This window comes from Galeopterus variegatus, unplaced genomic scaffold (assembly GCF_000696425.1).
Source record: "Galeopterus variegatus unplaced genomic scaffold, G_variegatus-3.0.2 Scaffold11147, whole genome shotgun sequence".
Lineage (NCBI taxonomy): Eukaryota > Metazoa > Chordata > Mammalia > Dermoptera > Cynocephalidae > Galeopterus > Galeopterus variegatus.
This window is the reverse complement of record NW_007737258.1, coordinates 33188-46602: the sequence shown is the minus strand read 5'-3', so window position 1 is coordinate 46602 and position 13415 is coordinate 33188. Positions and strand designations below refer to the sequence as shown.

The 13415-nt window shown below is 36.3% G+C and overlaps 1 protein-coding gene across 1 annotated transcript in view; it reads left to right on the top strand.

Annotated features, from left to right (window-relative positions):
• The first annotated feature begins 1634 nt into the window (after positions 1-1634).
• The window catches only part of LOC103610439 (chromosome unknown open reading frame, human C3orf33), a 24912-nt gene continuing 13131 nt past the window's right edge, over positions 1635-13415 (top strand). The window contains exon 1 of the mRNA XM_008594612.1: positions 1635-1690. Coding sequence (XP_008592834.1) covers positions 1646-1690 — 45 coding nt within the window. The 5' untranslated portion in view covers positions 1635-1645. The remainder of the gene's footprint in view (positions 1691-13415) is intronic.

Below are 13415 nucleotides of genomic sequence, written 5' to 3'. Positions count from 1 at the left end.
GCCGGCGCGTCCGTAGAGCAGCGGGGGAGGCCCACCGAGGAGGAGCACGGACGCCCCGCAGACCCTGGGGAGCGGAAGGCCGCCTCTTTTTCTAAAGTGAAACGAGAGGCCACCGTGGTCCGGGCAGGGAGCGAGGGAGCGCGGTGGTTAGGAGTCGCGGGGTGTGGGTACAGAGAAGGGAATCGAGGGAGCTGCCTGCCACTGGGTTGACGGTGGTGATAGCTGCTGCTGAAGGAGGTGGAATAAATGATTTGTTGGAAAAATCTAGAGAAGGTTTTGGACATGTCAACATGGAGATGTGTGAACTTGAAGATGCTCATGAGACTTCTCAGCGGGTTTCTTATTGCTGTTCTAGGCAACTGGATAGTCTGGTGTTGAAGGGAAGTCAGACATGGACGTAGAACTTTGGGAATGAGCCGCATCAACTTTAAGTGGTACTTAAAGCTAAGATGACATCTTGGAGCAAGGGAGAAAAGCTACTGAAGAAGCCCTAGAACTGAGAACTGGGGAATTCTGACGTTTAGAATCTTGGGAGTGAAGAGAAGGAGATCAGCAAAAATGAAGGAGCAGACAGTGAGGGAGGAGGAAAATCAGGAAAGCTAGGTGTCCTATAAGCCAAGTGAAGAAAATATTTTCAGAAAGAATATTTCACTTTAAAATTCTGCTCAGAACTTGAGTAAGATGAGCTTTGCACATGCTCTGCAGCCAAGCAGCACAAGGTCCAAGGCCATGCCTGTTTTCGCTCATTATTGTAGACCTAGTCCTTGAGGTAGTGCCTGCCACTTAGTAACTGCTAGACGAATATTTACAGCATTAATGAATACACGTGTTAATTGATGAAGCCTTGATTCTAACAGTTAAGCAGGAATAGATGCAAGGGTTATTTCAAATTAAAAAATGACTTCAGAAGAATTGTGGGAGGAAACAGTGTCTAAGTTAGCACAAGGATATATTATTACAAATAACGCAGTCACAGAACCCAAAGAATGTACCTTGTGTATATTTTCAACCTCATTTCTTACATACTTAGTTGTATTTATTGAAGGAAAGTATGTTAGATTATTCCTCTTTTTAAGGGAGTTGCAGGGTTCTTAATTTTCTACTAAACTTCTTTATTTCTACTTTGGTTTAAATGAAGCACTTTTAAAAACATCACTAAGTTTTCCGCAACCATTTACCCATATATTATACTGTATATGTGTCAAGGTGCTATATTTTAAGGTTTTAGTGATACGGTTTTCTACCAAATACTTACATTCCCACCGTGGATGCAGGGTTATGTTAATTACTGTGGGCACTCTACAAGAAATATGAGACCGGTTCACTCATTCAAGGAACTCAAAGTAAGACAATCAATAGAGAACAACAACATAATAATAGTGTGCGTGTGTGTATAATTACTGTGCATTCCTGATTGTTTGGCAAAGACTGGGAGTATTATAAAAGTTAAAAGAAGGGAAGATCGAAGTGAATGGACAAAGTTTTGGGCTTAAGTGGGCCTTCATTTGAAGAATATGTATTGTTTGGACAATTAGATATAGGGAAGATAGTCTTTTTTTCCTCCTTATTAGTGTTTTCACTATTGTGAATAATAATCAGTGAGAATTAATCATGAAATCTTTTTCTGTAGAACATCAGCACCGGGATGGCCATAGCTGGAATAATCTTATTTGTAAGAAGTGTTCGACTGGTAAGTTGAAAAATGAAAAAGGCATTACAGTAAGCAATAGATAGTTAATTTAGTCTCACTTCAAACAGTTTTTATTTCAAGCAGTGTATCATTTTATTATTCATATCAGAAGCTTTTAAATAGTATTTTAAAACAAGGGACGTATTTTAAGATCTTGGTTTAAAAGTAACACATCCACAGGGTATTACAGAAAGTAATTGCACAACCTTTATTTCCATAATAACTTTTTTAATGCTCAAAAAGGAATCTGAAAAGGATTTAGTTTGCTAGAAGGTTATAATCACTGAATTTGCATTTCAGACATTGTAGAATATCTCAAAAGTGTTTTCTGTTGTGTTTTTACATTTAGAGCACAGTTGAATTATGTTCCTTACCACTGAATAATTTATGCTTTCACTTATACTTTTTTGGCCCTTTTAATAATGTTTTAATAATAGACATAGTGAAAATCAGTTTGGTAATTCAAGATTTACAAGTGTATTTTGTTTTCAGGGTTTTTTTTGTGGTAAAATGCACGTAACATAAAGTTTACCATCTTAACCATCTATACTTATCTTTTAAGTAGAGATAAGTTCATATTGTTGTTCATGATTACCACTATTCATCTCCAGAACTCTGTTCATCTTGCAAAACTGAAACTCTCTACCCATTACACTGTAATTCCCCATTCTTCTTTCCCTTCAGCCTCTGGTAACTATCATTCTACTTTCTGTCTCTATGATTTTGACAATTCTAGGTACCTCATATAATTGGAAAAATACTGTATTTGTCTTTTTGCGACTGGCTTATTTTACTTACCATAATGTTCTCAAAGTTCATCCACATTATAGCATATATCAGAATTTCCATCCTTTTTAAGACTGATAATATTCCATTGTACAATAATATCCCATTTCCATCCTTTTCAAGATGGATAGTATTTATTCCATTGTTTAAAAAGTTCATGGAAAGATTGGTCTTATTACTTATTATTAACTTTATTTTATTTTATTTATTTTTTTGAATGCACCAAATATATTCACATTTATTATCTTTTTTAAAAGTAGATGACAGAGACTCAGTTTGCCAGTTTTCTTTTTTAAACCTAAACTTAGTGTTACATATTTGAACAATTGTGAAAACTTACTAAGTTGCCAGCATTCATGCCAGTTTTCACAACTAGAAAACATCCTTAATTTATATTAAACCAGAAATGTATTACCATTAATGGAAAACATCCTTAATTTATAATAAACCAGAAATGTATTACCATTAATACCTTAACTAGTCTTTCACTACTAAATACTGAAAAGAATTGAATTTATTTCTGTAGAAGATACATGCTGACAATGTTAACTTCACATCAGGTTGACACCACTTGGCTCACATTTCAAACACAATGGAAAAGCAGATCCATGTTGGTGTTAGTGTACAATCTTGTACTATCACTACTAAAGAGTCATGGCTCACCTTGGGTTACATTTAATGGAAAAGAAAAGTGCACACAGAGATTTACAACAATTTAAAGACCAAAAAAAAAAGGTCCTATTATGTGGTCCTAACAATAGACTCAACGGTCTATGACAAACAGGGGCATTCTTCTTTCCCTTCAGCCTCTGGTAACCATCATTCTACTTTCTGTCTCTATGATTTTGACAATTCTAGGTACCTCATATAAATGGAAAAATACTGTATTTGTCTTTTTGCGACTGGCTTATTTTACTTACCATAATGTTCTCAAAGTTCATCCACATTATAACATATATCAGAATTTCCATCCTTTTTAAGACTGATAATATTCCATTGTACAATAATTTCCCATTTCCATCCTTTTCAAGATGGATAGTATTTATTCCATTGTTTAAAAAGTTCATGGAAAGATTGGTCTTATTTCTTATTATTAACTTTATTGTATTTTATTTATTTTTTTGAATGCTCCAAATATATTCACATTTATTATCTTTTTTAAAAGTAGATGACAGAGACTCAGTTTGCCAGTTTTCTTTTTTAAACCTAAACTTAGTGTTACATATTTGAACAATTGTGAAAACTTACTAAGTTGCCAGCATTCATGCCAGTTTTCACAACTAGAAAACATCCTTAATTTATATTAAACCAGAAATGTATTACCATTAATACCTTAACTAGTCTTTCACTACTAAATACTGAAAAGAATTGAATTTATTTCTGTAGAAGATTCATGCTGACAATGTTAACTTCACATCAGGTTGACAGCACTTGGCTCACATTTCAAACACAATGGAAAAGCAGATCCATGTTGGTGTTAGTGTACAATCTTGTACTACCACTACTAAAGAGTCATGGCTCACCTTGGGTTACATTTAATGAAAAAGAAAAGTGCACACAGAGATTTACAACAATTTAAAGACCAAAAAAAAAGGTCCTATTATGTGGTCCTAACAATAGACTCAACGGTCTATGACAAACAGGGNTCAGACATTGTAGAATATCTCAAAAGTGTTTTCTGTTGTGTTTTTACATTTAGAGCACAGTTGAATTATGTTCCTTACCACTGAATAATTTATGCTTTCACTTATACTTTTTTGGCCCTTTTAATAATGTTTTAATAATAGACATAGTGAAAATCAGTTTGGTAATTCAAGATTTACAAGTGTATTTTGTTTTCAGGGTTTTTTTTGTGGTAAAATGCACGTAACATAAAGTTTACCATCTTAACCATCTATACTTATCTTTTAAGTAGAGATAAGTTCATATTGTTGTTCATGATTACCACTATTCATCTCCAGAACTCTGTTCATCTTGCAAAACTGAAACTCTCTACCCATTACACTGTAATTCCCATTCTTCTTTCCCTTCAGCCTCTGGTAACTATCATTCTACTTTCTGTCTCTATGATTTTGACAATTCTAGGTACCTCATATAATTGGAAAAATACTGTATTTGTCTTTTTGCGACTGGCTTATTTTACTTACCATAATGTTCTCAAAGTTCATCCACATTATAGCATATATCAGAATTTCCATCCTTTTTAAGACTGATAATATTCCATTGTACAATAATATCCCATTTCCATCCTTTTCAAGATGGATAGTATTTATTCCATTGTTTAAAAAGTTCATGGAAAGATTGGTCTTATTACTTATTATTAACTTTATTTTATTTTATTTATTTTTTTGAATGCACCAAATATATTCACATTTATTATCTTTTTTAAAAGTAGATGACAGAGACTCAGTTTGCCAGTTTTCTTTTTTAAACCTAAACTTAGTGTTACATATTTGAACAATTGTGAAAACTTACTAAGTTGCCAGCATTCATGCCAGTTTTCACAACTGGAAAACATCCTTAATTTATAATAAACCAGAAATGTATTACCATTAATACCTTAACTAGTCTTTCACTACTAAATACTGAAAAGAATTGAATTTATTTCTGTAGAAGATACATGCTGACAATGTTAACTTCACATCAGGTTGACACCACTTGGCTCACATTTCAAACACAATGGAAAAGCAGATCCATGTTGGTGTTAGTGTACAATCTTGTACTATCACTACTAAAGAGTCATGGCTCACCTTGGGTTACATTTAATGGAAAAGAAAAGTGCACACAGAGATTTACAACAATTTAAAGACCAAAAAAAAAAGGTCCTATTATGTGGTCCTAACAATAGACTCAACGGTCTATGACAAACAGGGGCTCTGATGAGCTGTTTATTAATACTTTACATTAGATACAATTATACTGAAAGTTGAGTTCGTTTGAAATCTTCAAAAAAAAGTTCCCATTAATCCTCAAACGGTGCTTGTTATGGTAACATTTCTGTTAAATGTGTGCAGTGAGTCACGTGTTATCCAAGCACAGCAGCAGCTCCCACCATTTATGGCTAAGGACGTTAAGTGGTGTCTTCTTCAACTTCTGCTCTTTCTTGACCATTCTCGACAATTCTCTTTGTAGTGATTTTTCTGCCATTAGCAGTTTTAGTATAAGTTGATGTAGATCTGACGTTGCCCATCCCATGCCCACCAAGCGTTGTGGAAGCAAGTGAAGGAAGCCCCCGTGGCCTAGTGACCCGAATGAAGTCAGTCCTGTGTCACAGGAAGAAAATCCACTTCCAGAAAATGGAAATCCACTGAAGGCAGAAAAAAACGACCCCCTGCCTTGACTTCTGCTTCCTCGGGGACCCCTTCCATTCCCAAAAAAGGCCTCAAATGGGTCTTGAAAGAAGTCTAATGAAAATGGGTCCCTTCCACTAAACGATTCCCTGAGGACATTATCTGAGTTCTGGAATGTGAAGACAAACTCAATGGATTGTCAAGATGACCTCTCCTCCTCCTCCACTGCTTAATCCTCCCTTGCCGTATTTGTCACAGATCTCCCGCTTTTTAGCGTCTGATAACGCCTCATATGCCTTGGCAACTTGCTGGAATTTTCTCTCTGCTTCTTTATTCTCAGGATTTTTATCTGGGTGCCACTTCAGTTCCAGCTTCTGGTATGCTTTTTTAATATCCTTGGGTGAGGCATATCTCTGCACACCTAGAACTTCATAGTAATACACCAGTTTTTTTTTTGTTTTTTGTTTTTGTGACCAGTAAGGGGATCGCAACCCTTGGCGTGGTGTCTCCCGCACCGCGCTCAGCCAGAGAGCGCACCGGCCATCCCTATATAGGATCCAAATCCACGGCCTTGGCGCTCCCAGCGCTGCACTCTCCCGAGTGAGCCACGGGGCCGGCCCAACCCACCAGGTTTTAACAGATGGTCGCCTGAGGACACAGGCGGGGTGGCCAGGTCTCCTCGGCAGCAACTCGGCTGCGCTGGTGGCGATGGCTCCTTGCGCCAATTTTATTTTATTTTTTATTGAAACATAGTTGATTGTCCAGATCTGTGGGGTACAGAGTTGAAAATACTTGTGTGTAATATGTGATACTCAAATCAGGATTACTGTATTCAACATTATACAGTGTAATCGTTTCTCAAGGCACTTTACCAATTTCTCCCTTATCCCCCTATTCCTCCCGCTTTCCCACCTCTGGTAACCTCAGTTCTGTTCTCTCCTTTTGAAAGTTCAATGTATTGTTGTGATTACTGTATCTTTCTTAATTTCTTTTTAAAATTTGTTTATTTTTTTAGTTCCCATTTATGAGTGAGGACATGTGGTATTTTTCTTTCTGTGCCTGGCTTATTTCACTTACAATTTTCTCCAAGTACATCACTGTTGCTGCAAATGTCAAAATTTCATTATTTTTTATGGCAAAATAGTATTCCGTTATGTAAATATACCACATTTTCCCTATCCAGTCATCTGATGATGGACATTTAGGTTGGTTCCATAATGTAGTTGTTGTAGGTAGAGCTGCATATGTAAATAGAGCTGCATGGGAGTGCATGGGAGTGACATGATGATCTCCATTCATTTGGGTATATACCCAGCAGTGGAATTGCTGGATCATATGGCAGTCCTATCTATAGTTGTCTGAGGAAACTCCATATCATTTTCCATAATGGCTGCACCATTTTACAGTCCCACTGCAGTGTAAGAGGTTTCCCCTTTCTTTGCATCCTCACCAGCATTTGTTATTCTGTCTTTTTGATAATAGCCAGTCTAACTGGAGTGAGATGATATCTCAGTGTGGTTTTGATTTGCATTTCTCTGATGCTTAGTGATGTTGAGGATTTTTTCATGTATCTGTTGGCCATTTGTATGTCCTCCTTTGAGAAATGCCTGTTCAGCTCCTTTGCTCACTTTTAAATCAGATTATTTGTTTTTTTGCTCTTAAGTTGTTTGAGTTCCATGTATATTCTGGATATTAATCCTTCGTCAGATGCATAGCTTGCAAATATTTTTCCCACTTGTAGGTTGTCTTTTCGCTCTGTTAATTGTCTCTTTTGCTGTGCAGAAGCTTTTTAGTTTGACATAATCCCATTTGTTGATTTTTCCTTTTGTTGTCTGTACTTTTGGGGTCATATTCATAAAGTCTTTGCCCAGTCCTACTTGCTGAAGTGTTTTCCTTGTGTTTTCTTTTAGTAGTTTGGTAGTTTCAGGTCTTTTTAAAGTCTTTAATCCATTTTAAGTTGATTTTGGTATATGGTGAGAGGTATGGTCTAGTTTCATTCTTCTACAAATGGATGTCCAGTTTTCCCAGCACCATTTATTGAAGACACATCTTTTCTCCCAGGTATTTTCTTGGTGCCTTTGTCAAAGAGCAGTTGGCTATAAACATGTAGGCTGATTTCTAAATTCTCTATTCTGTTCCATTGGTCCGAGTGTCTGTTTTTATGCCAGTACCATGCTATCTTTCCAGAATCCTCTTTCCTATTAGTGTATTTTAGAATGATTCTTGCAATAGGATATAATTTTAGTTTTATGAAGAGTAGCGGCATGGATTTATTGCTTCTGTGTATATTTATTTTCTACATTTATTGTTCCTGTATTATTTTACATTATTATTTACTATACAGCATTAATCTACTATACTATATCTTTTTCAGTGTTTGCCTTTTCCCCCATGATTCCAATTTCAGAACTTTTATCCTCTTCTTTTTTTAGTACCTTGAACTCATTTTTAACCTCATATTTAATAGGCTTTTTCTTATAACACTTCCATGATTTTGTAAGTCATTCATTTTTAGCAATATGCATATATTTAGAATGGAACTTTTAAAACTTTAGTTCTTTTCATTCTACTTTTTTGTTTATCTTATAAACTATATATTCCATGACATATTTGCCTTTTGAAGATTTCAAATTTGCTAAACTATTAAATGATCTGATTAAGAATTTAGGTAGGGCTGGCTGCTTAGCTCACTTGGTTGGAGTGTGGTTTTATAACACCAAGGTCAAGGGTTTGGATACCTGTATTGGCCTGCCGCAAAAAAACCCCAAAAAACCGTGGTTTTATAACACCAAGGTCAAGGGTTTGGATACCTGTATTGGCCTGCCGCAAAAAAACCTCAAAAAACCATATTACTTTTTTGTTTATCTTATAAACTATATATTCCATGACATATTTGCCTTTTGAAGATTTCAAATTTGCTAAACTATTAAATGATCTGATTAAGAATTTAGGTAGGGCTGGCTGCTTAGCTCACTTGGTTGGAGTGTGGTTTTATAACACCAAGGTCAAGGGTTTGGATACCTGTATTGGCCTGCCGCAAAAAAACCCCAAAAAACCATATATATATATACATATATATGTGTAGGTAAAAATAGTGCTAAAGGATCATTCCTTGTTAGCCTTTAAAGAATACGTGTGCCAATTATGAATCATTTTAAGCTCTTTATTATTTTCGGCATATTGTTCAACACTTCACTTTGGTAATATTAAAACCAGAGTGAGTTACTGTTTATTATTTTTCACCTTTTTTGTCACTGACTTCTTGTGTCAATCTTGCTTATACACAGTATTAGACACACTATTGATATATGTAGAAGCCCTCAACAGACTTTTGCTTACATCCTGTTGTCACATGGCCACCTCTAAGTTGGAAGGGAGTCTGGGAGAGTGGCCACTTAGCTTTTCCATCCCTTACAGTACATGGTAGCAAAGGAGAAGGGATTTAGGTATGGTTATTGAGTTAGCTAACTGTGGGCCTACCACAGGGAGCCTTGATAGCCCCTCTTCAGCTTTCTTTTTGTATCGCAGTTTTTCTTCCCTTCCTCCCTCTGAGAGTTTATAAAGTATAAATTACCAAAATTATAAATAACATTTTGGTAATTCTTGCGATATTTCAAATGTTTTCATTATTATTATTACATCTGTTATAGTGATCTGTAATTAGTGATCTTTGATGTTACTATTGTAATTGTTTTGGGACACTACAAATTGTAGCCATATAAGATGGCAACCTTAATCAGTAAATGTTGTGTGTGTCCTGACTTCTCCACCAACTGGCTGCTCCCCCAGCTCTCTCACTCTCCTCAGGCCTCCTTATTCCCTGAGACGCAACAATATTGGAATTAGGCTAGTTAATAACCTACAATAGCCTCTGAGAGTCCAAGAAAAAGGAAGAGTCAAATGTCTCTCACTTTAAATCAAAAGCTAGGAATGATTAAGCTTAGTGAGGAAGGCATGTCGAAAGCTGAGATAGGCCTAAACTGGGCCTCTTGTGCCGAACAGTTAGCCAAGTTGTAAATGTGAAGAAAAAATACTTGAAGGAAATTAAAAGTGTGACTCCAGTGAATACAGAAATGATAAGAAAGCAATGGACCTGGCTGGTTAGTTCATTTGGGAGAGTATGGTGTTGATAACACCAAGGTCAAGAGTTTGGATCCCTGTACAGGCCAGATGACCAAAAAAAAAAAAAAAAAAAAAAAAATCAAAACATCCTTATTGCTGATTTAGAGGAAGTTTTAGTGGTCTGTATAAAAGATGAAACCAACCATAACATTCCTTTAAGACAAAGCCTAATCCAGAGCGAGTCCGTAACTCTCTTCGGTTCTATGAAGGCTGGGAGAGGTGAGGAAGCTACAAGGAAAAGTTTGAAGCTAGCAGAGATTGGTTCATGAAGTTTAAGGAAAGAAGCCGTCTCCAGAACATAAACGTGTAAGGCGAAGCAGCAAGCCCTGATATAGAAGCTGCAGCACATTAGCCAGAAGATCCAGCTAAGATCATTGATGAAGGAGGCTACACTAAACAGATTTTCAATGTAGAAACAGTCTTATATTCGAAGAAGATTTCATTTAGAACTTTGAGAGCTAGAGAGAAGTCAATACCTCGCTTCAAAGCTTCAAAGGATAGGCTGACACATTTGTTAGGAGCTAATGCAGCTGGTGACTTTGAGGTGAAGCCAGTGCTTATTTACCGTTCTGAAGATCCTAGGACCCTTAAGAATTATGCTAAATCTATTCTGCCTGTGTTCTATAAATGGAACAAAAACACCTCGATGACAGCACATTTGTTTATAGCTGGTTTACTGAATATTTTAAGCCCACTGTTGAGACCCACTGCTCAGAAAAAAAGATTCCTTCCAAAATAATAAACACATTGACAATATATGTAGTTACCCAAGAGCTCTGATGGAGATGTACAAGTAGATTCATGTTATTTTCATGCCTGCTAATACAATATGTGTTCTGCAGCCTATGGATCAAGGAGTAATTTCAACCTTCAAGATATGTTATATCAAAATGTATTAAAGACTTATAGATAAGACCTGAAACTATAAAAAATCCTAGAAGAAAACATACAGGAAACACTTCAGGGTGTGGGACTGGGTAAAGATTTTTAAAAAAGACTTAAAAGCACAGGCAGCAAAAGAAAGAAATAAACAAATGGGATTATATCAAACTAAAAAGCTTCTGCACACCAAAGGAAACAATCAACAGAGTGAAAAGACAACTTACAGAATGGGAGAAAATGTTGGCAAACTATACATTTGACAAGGAAATCAAACAACGTAACAGTGAAAAAACAAATAATCTGATTAAAAATGGGCAAGTAAACTGAATAGATATTCCTCAAAGAAAGACATACAAATGGCCAACAGGTACATGAAAAAATGCTCAACATCACTAAGCATCAGGGAAATGCAAATCAGAACCACATTGAGATATCATTTTACCCCATTATACTGGCTGTTATCAAAAGGACAGAGAATAACAAATGCTGGTGAGGATGTGGAGAAAGGGGAACCCTTCTGCACTGTTGGAGGGACAGTATATTAGTGCAGCCATTAGGGAAAATGATACGGAGATTTCTCAAACTACTACAGATAGGACTGCCATATGATCCAGCAATCCCACTACTGGGTATATACACAAAGAAATGGAAATCATCATGTTGAAGGGATACCTGCATTCCCATGTTTATTGCAGGTCTATTTACAGTAGCTAAGATGTGGAAGCAACCTAATTGTGACTTGCTTTAATGCAGTATTTGACCCACAATATCTCCAAGGTATGCCTGTACATAATTTTTATAGATGAGAAGATGTATATTTAAAGAAGTGAAACAATTTTCACAAGATCATGCAGTTAGTAAGTGGCAGAGCTGGATTTCAAATTTATGTCTTCTTGAATATGAAATCTTTCTTTTTCTCTTGATCAGCATGTTTCCAGCTCTTATGTGCTTGCCTTTAGGACATCTCCTTCACCATCTGAAGTTTAGTGCAGCATCCTCGCAGGGGTGTCATCTTTCTGCCTCTCCTAGAGAGTCAATTGTGTTTATCACAAGCTCAGGATTCACTTCCTTCAGAAATATCCTCCTCATCTGTTCCTGTCCTTTGGTTCTTTCCCTTTTTGATCTTTTAGCATGTATACTTTATCTTAAATCTATTCATGTACTGCTCTACAGTTGTATTATGGCTGTTTTATGTATATTGTTTGTTCATCCTCTAAATAGTCCCTACAGTGTCACAGAAGCACAGCACTGAATTTCTGCTGTTGTTGGATCCAGAAGTAGATGCAATAGGAACGTTTTTTTTGGAAACATAATTGATTGTATATATCTGTGGGGTACATAGTTTCATATCAGTACCTGTGTCCAATATGTGATGCTCAAATCAGGATAAATAGTACATTCAGTATTACGCAGTGTAATCGGTTTTTTGTCGCCCTTTTTCAGTTTCTCCCTTACCTTCCCTCCCGCTTTCCCATCTCTGGTAACCTAAGTTCTGTTATCTCCTTTTGAAAGTTCAATGTATTATTGGATTGTTGTATCTTTCTTTTTTAAAAAAAATTTGTTTATTTTTGCAGTGGGACCTTTTCCACATAGATTTTAAGCTCTCTGAGAGCAGGAATATATGGGTTCTATTTCGGTTTCTTCTTTTAGCCCCTTAATAATTTCCAAAGCTTCAAACATTAAGGCACTCTTGGAACTTTTTACGTATTTTCTTTAATATACGCAAGACACCTCAGAGTTAAAAGGGATGGACTTTTAGTAGTTGAAGACATCTTTAATGGCTCTCTATACTCCCAACTTTTACCTTCCCTGGGCAAAGTACTCTTGGTTCTCTCACGTGTTGTGGTTTCCAGGTTCCTCACTTTTTTTTTTTTTTTTTCCTTTTTTGACTTTGTTCCGGTTTGTTAAACCCTTTTATGAAATGTGAAATGCAGAGTAGTACAATATATTCTACTTAGGGCCTGATTTAGAACAATCTCTCCCTCACTTTTTTTCTTCTGGATCCTCTTCCTAATAATGTTGACTTAGGTTGAACTTTTTATTTTCTTTTTGGTGTGGGTTGGGGGGTTGCACTTTTTGTTTTGTTTTGTTTTGTTTTTTAGCAGCCTTGTCACACTTTTACTCATTTTGAGTTTAAAGTTAACTAAAACCTCCAAACCTTTTTTATGTATGCTACTATTAGTTTATCCTCTCCCATCCTTCATTAGTTTTGGGGAGTACAGGGACAGGCTTTTATCTTTTAGTCCATCATTCTGGCTGTCGGGATCTTTTTAATACTCACCCTGACTTCTAGTATTCATATCCTTCCAAGCATCTGGCCATCCTGATGTTTGATTCTTGTGCCATCATTCAAGTTATTGGTTCTCATATTGAATTGGAGAAGATCCAGGTAAGAGTTCCATGGCTTACACCTAGAATGTCCCCTCCCATTGACATTATTTAACTCATTGCTGTCCCCTCAGTGATATTGCTAAGCCATGTTAGGAGCCATCTGACTGTGGATATCTAACACATTTCTCTGTTTTCTCCACAGACTTGTCGTAAGCAACCTTGTCAGGTGTTTCAAACTCTTTGTGGTTTTTTTTTTTTTTTTTTCCTTTTTGTCTTTTTTCGTGACCGGCAACGGATCGCAACCCTCAGTGTCG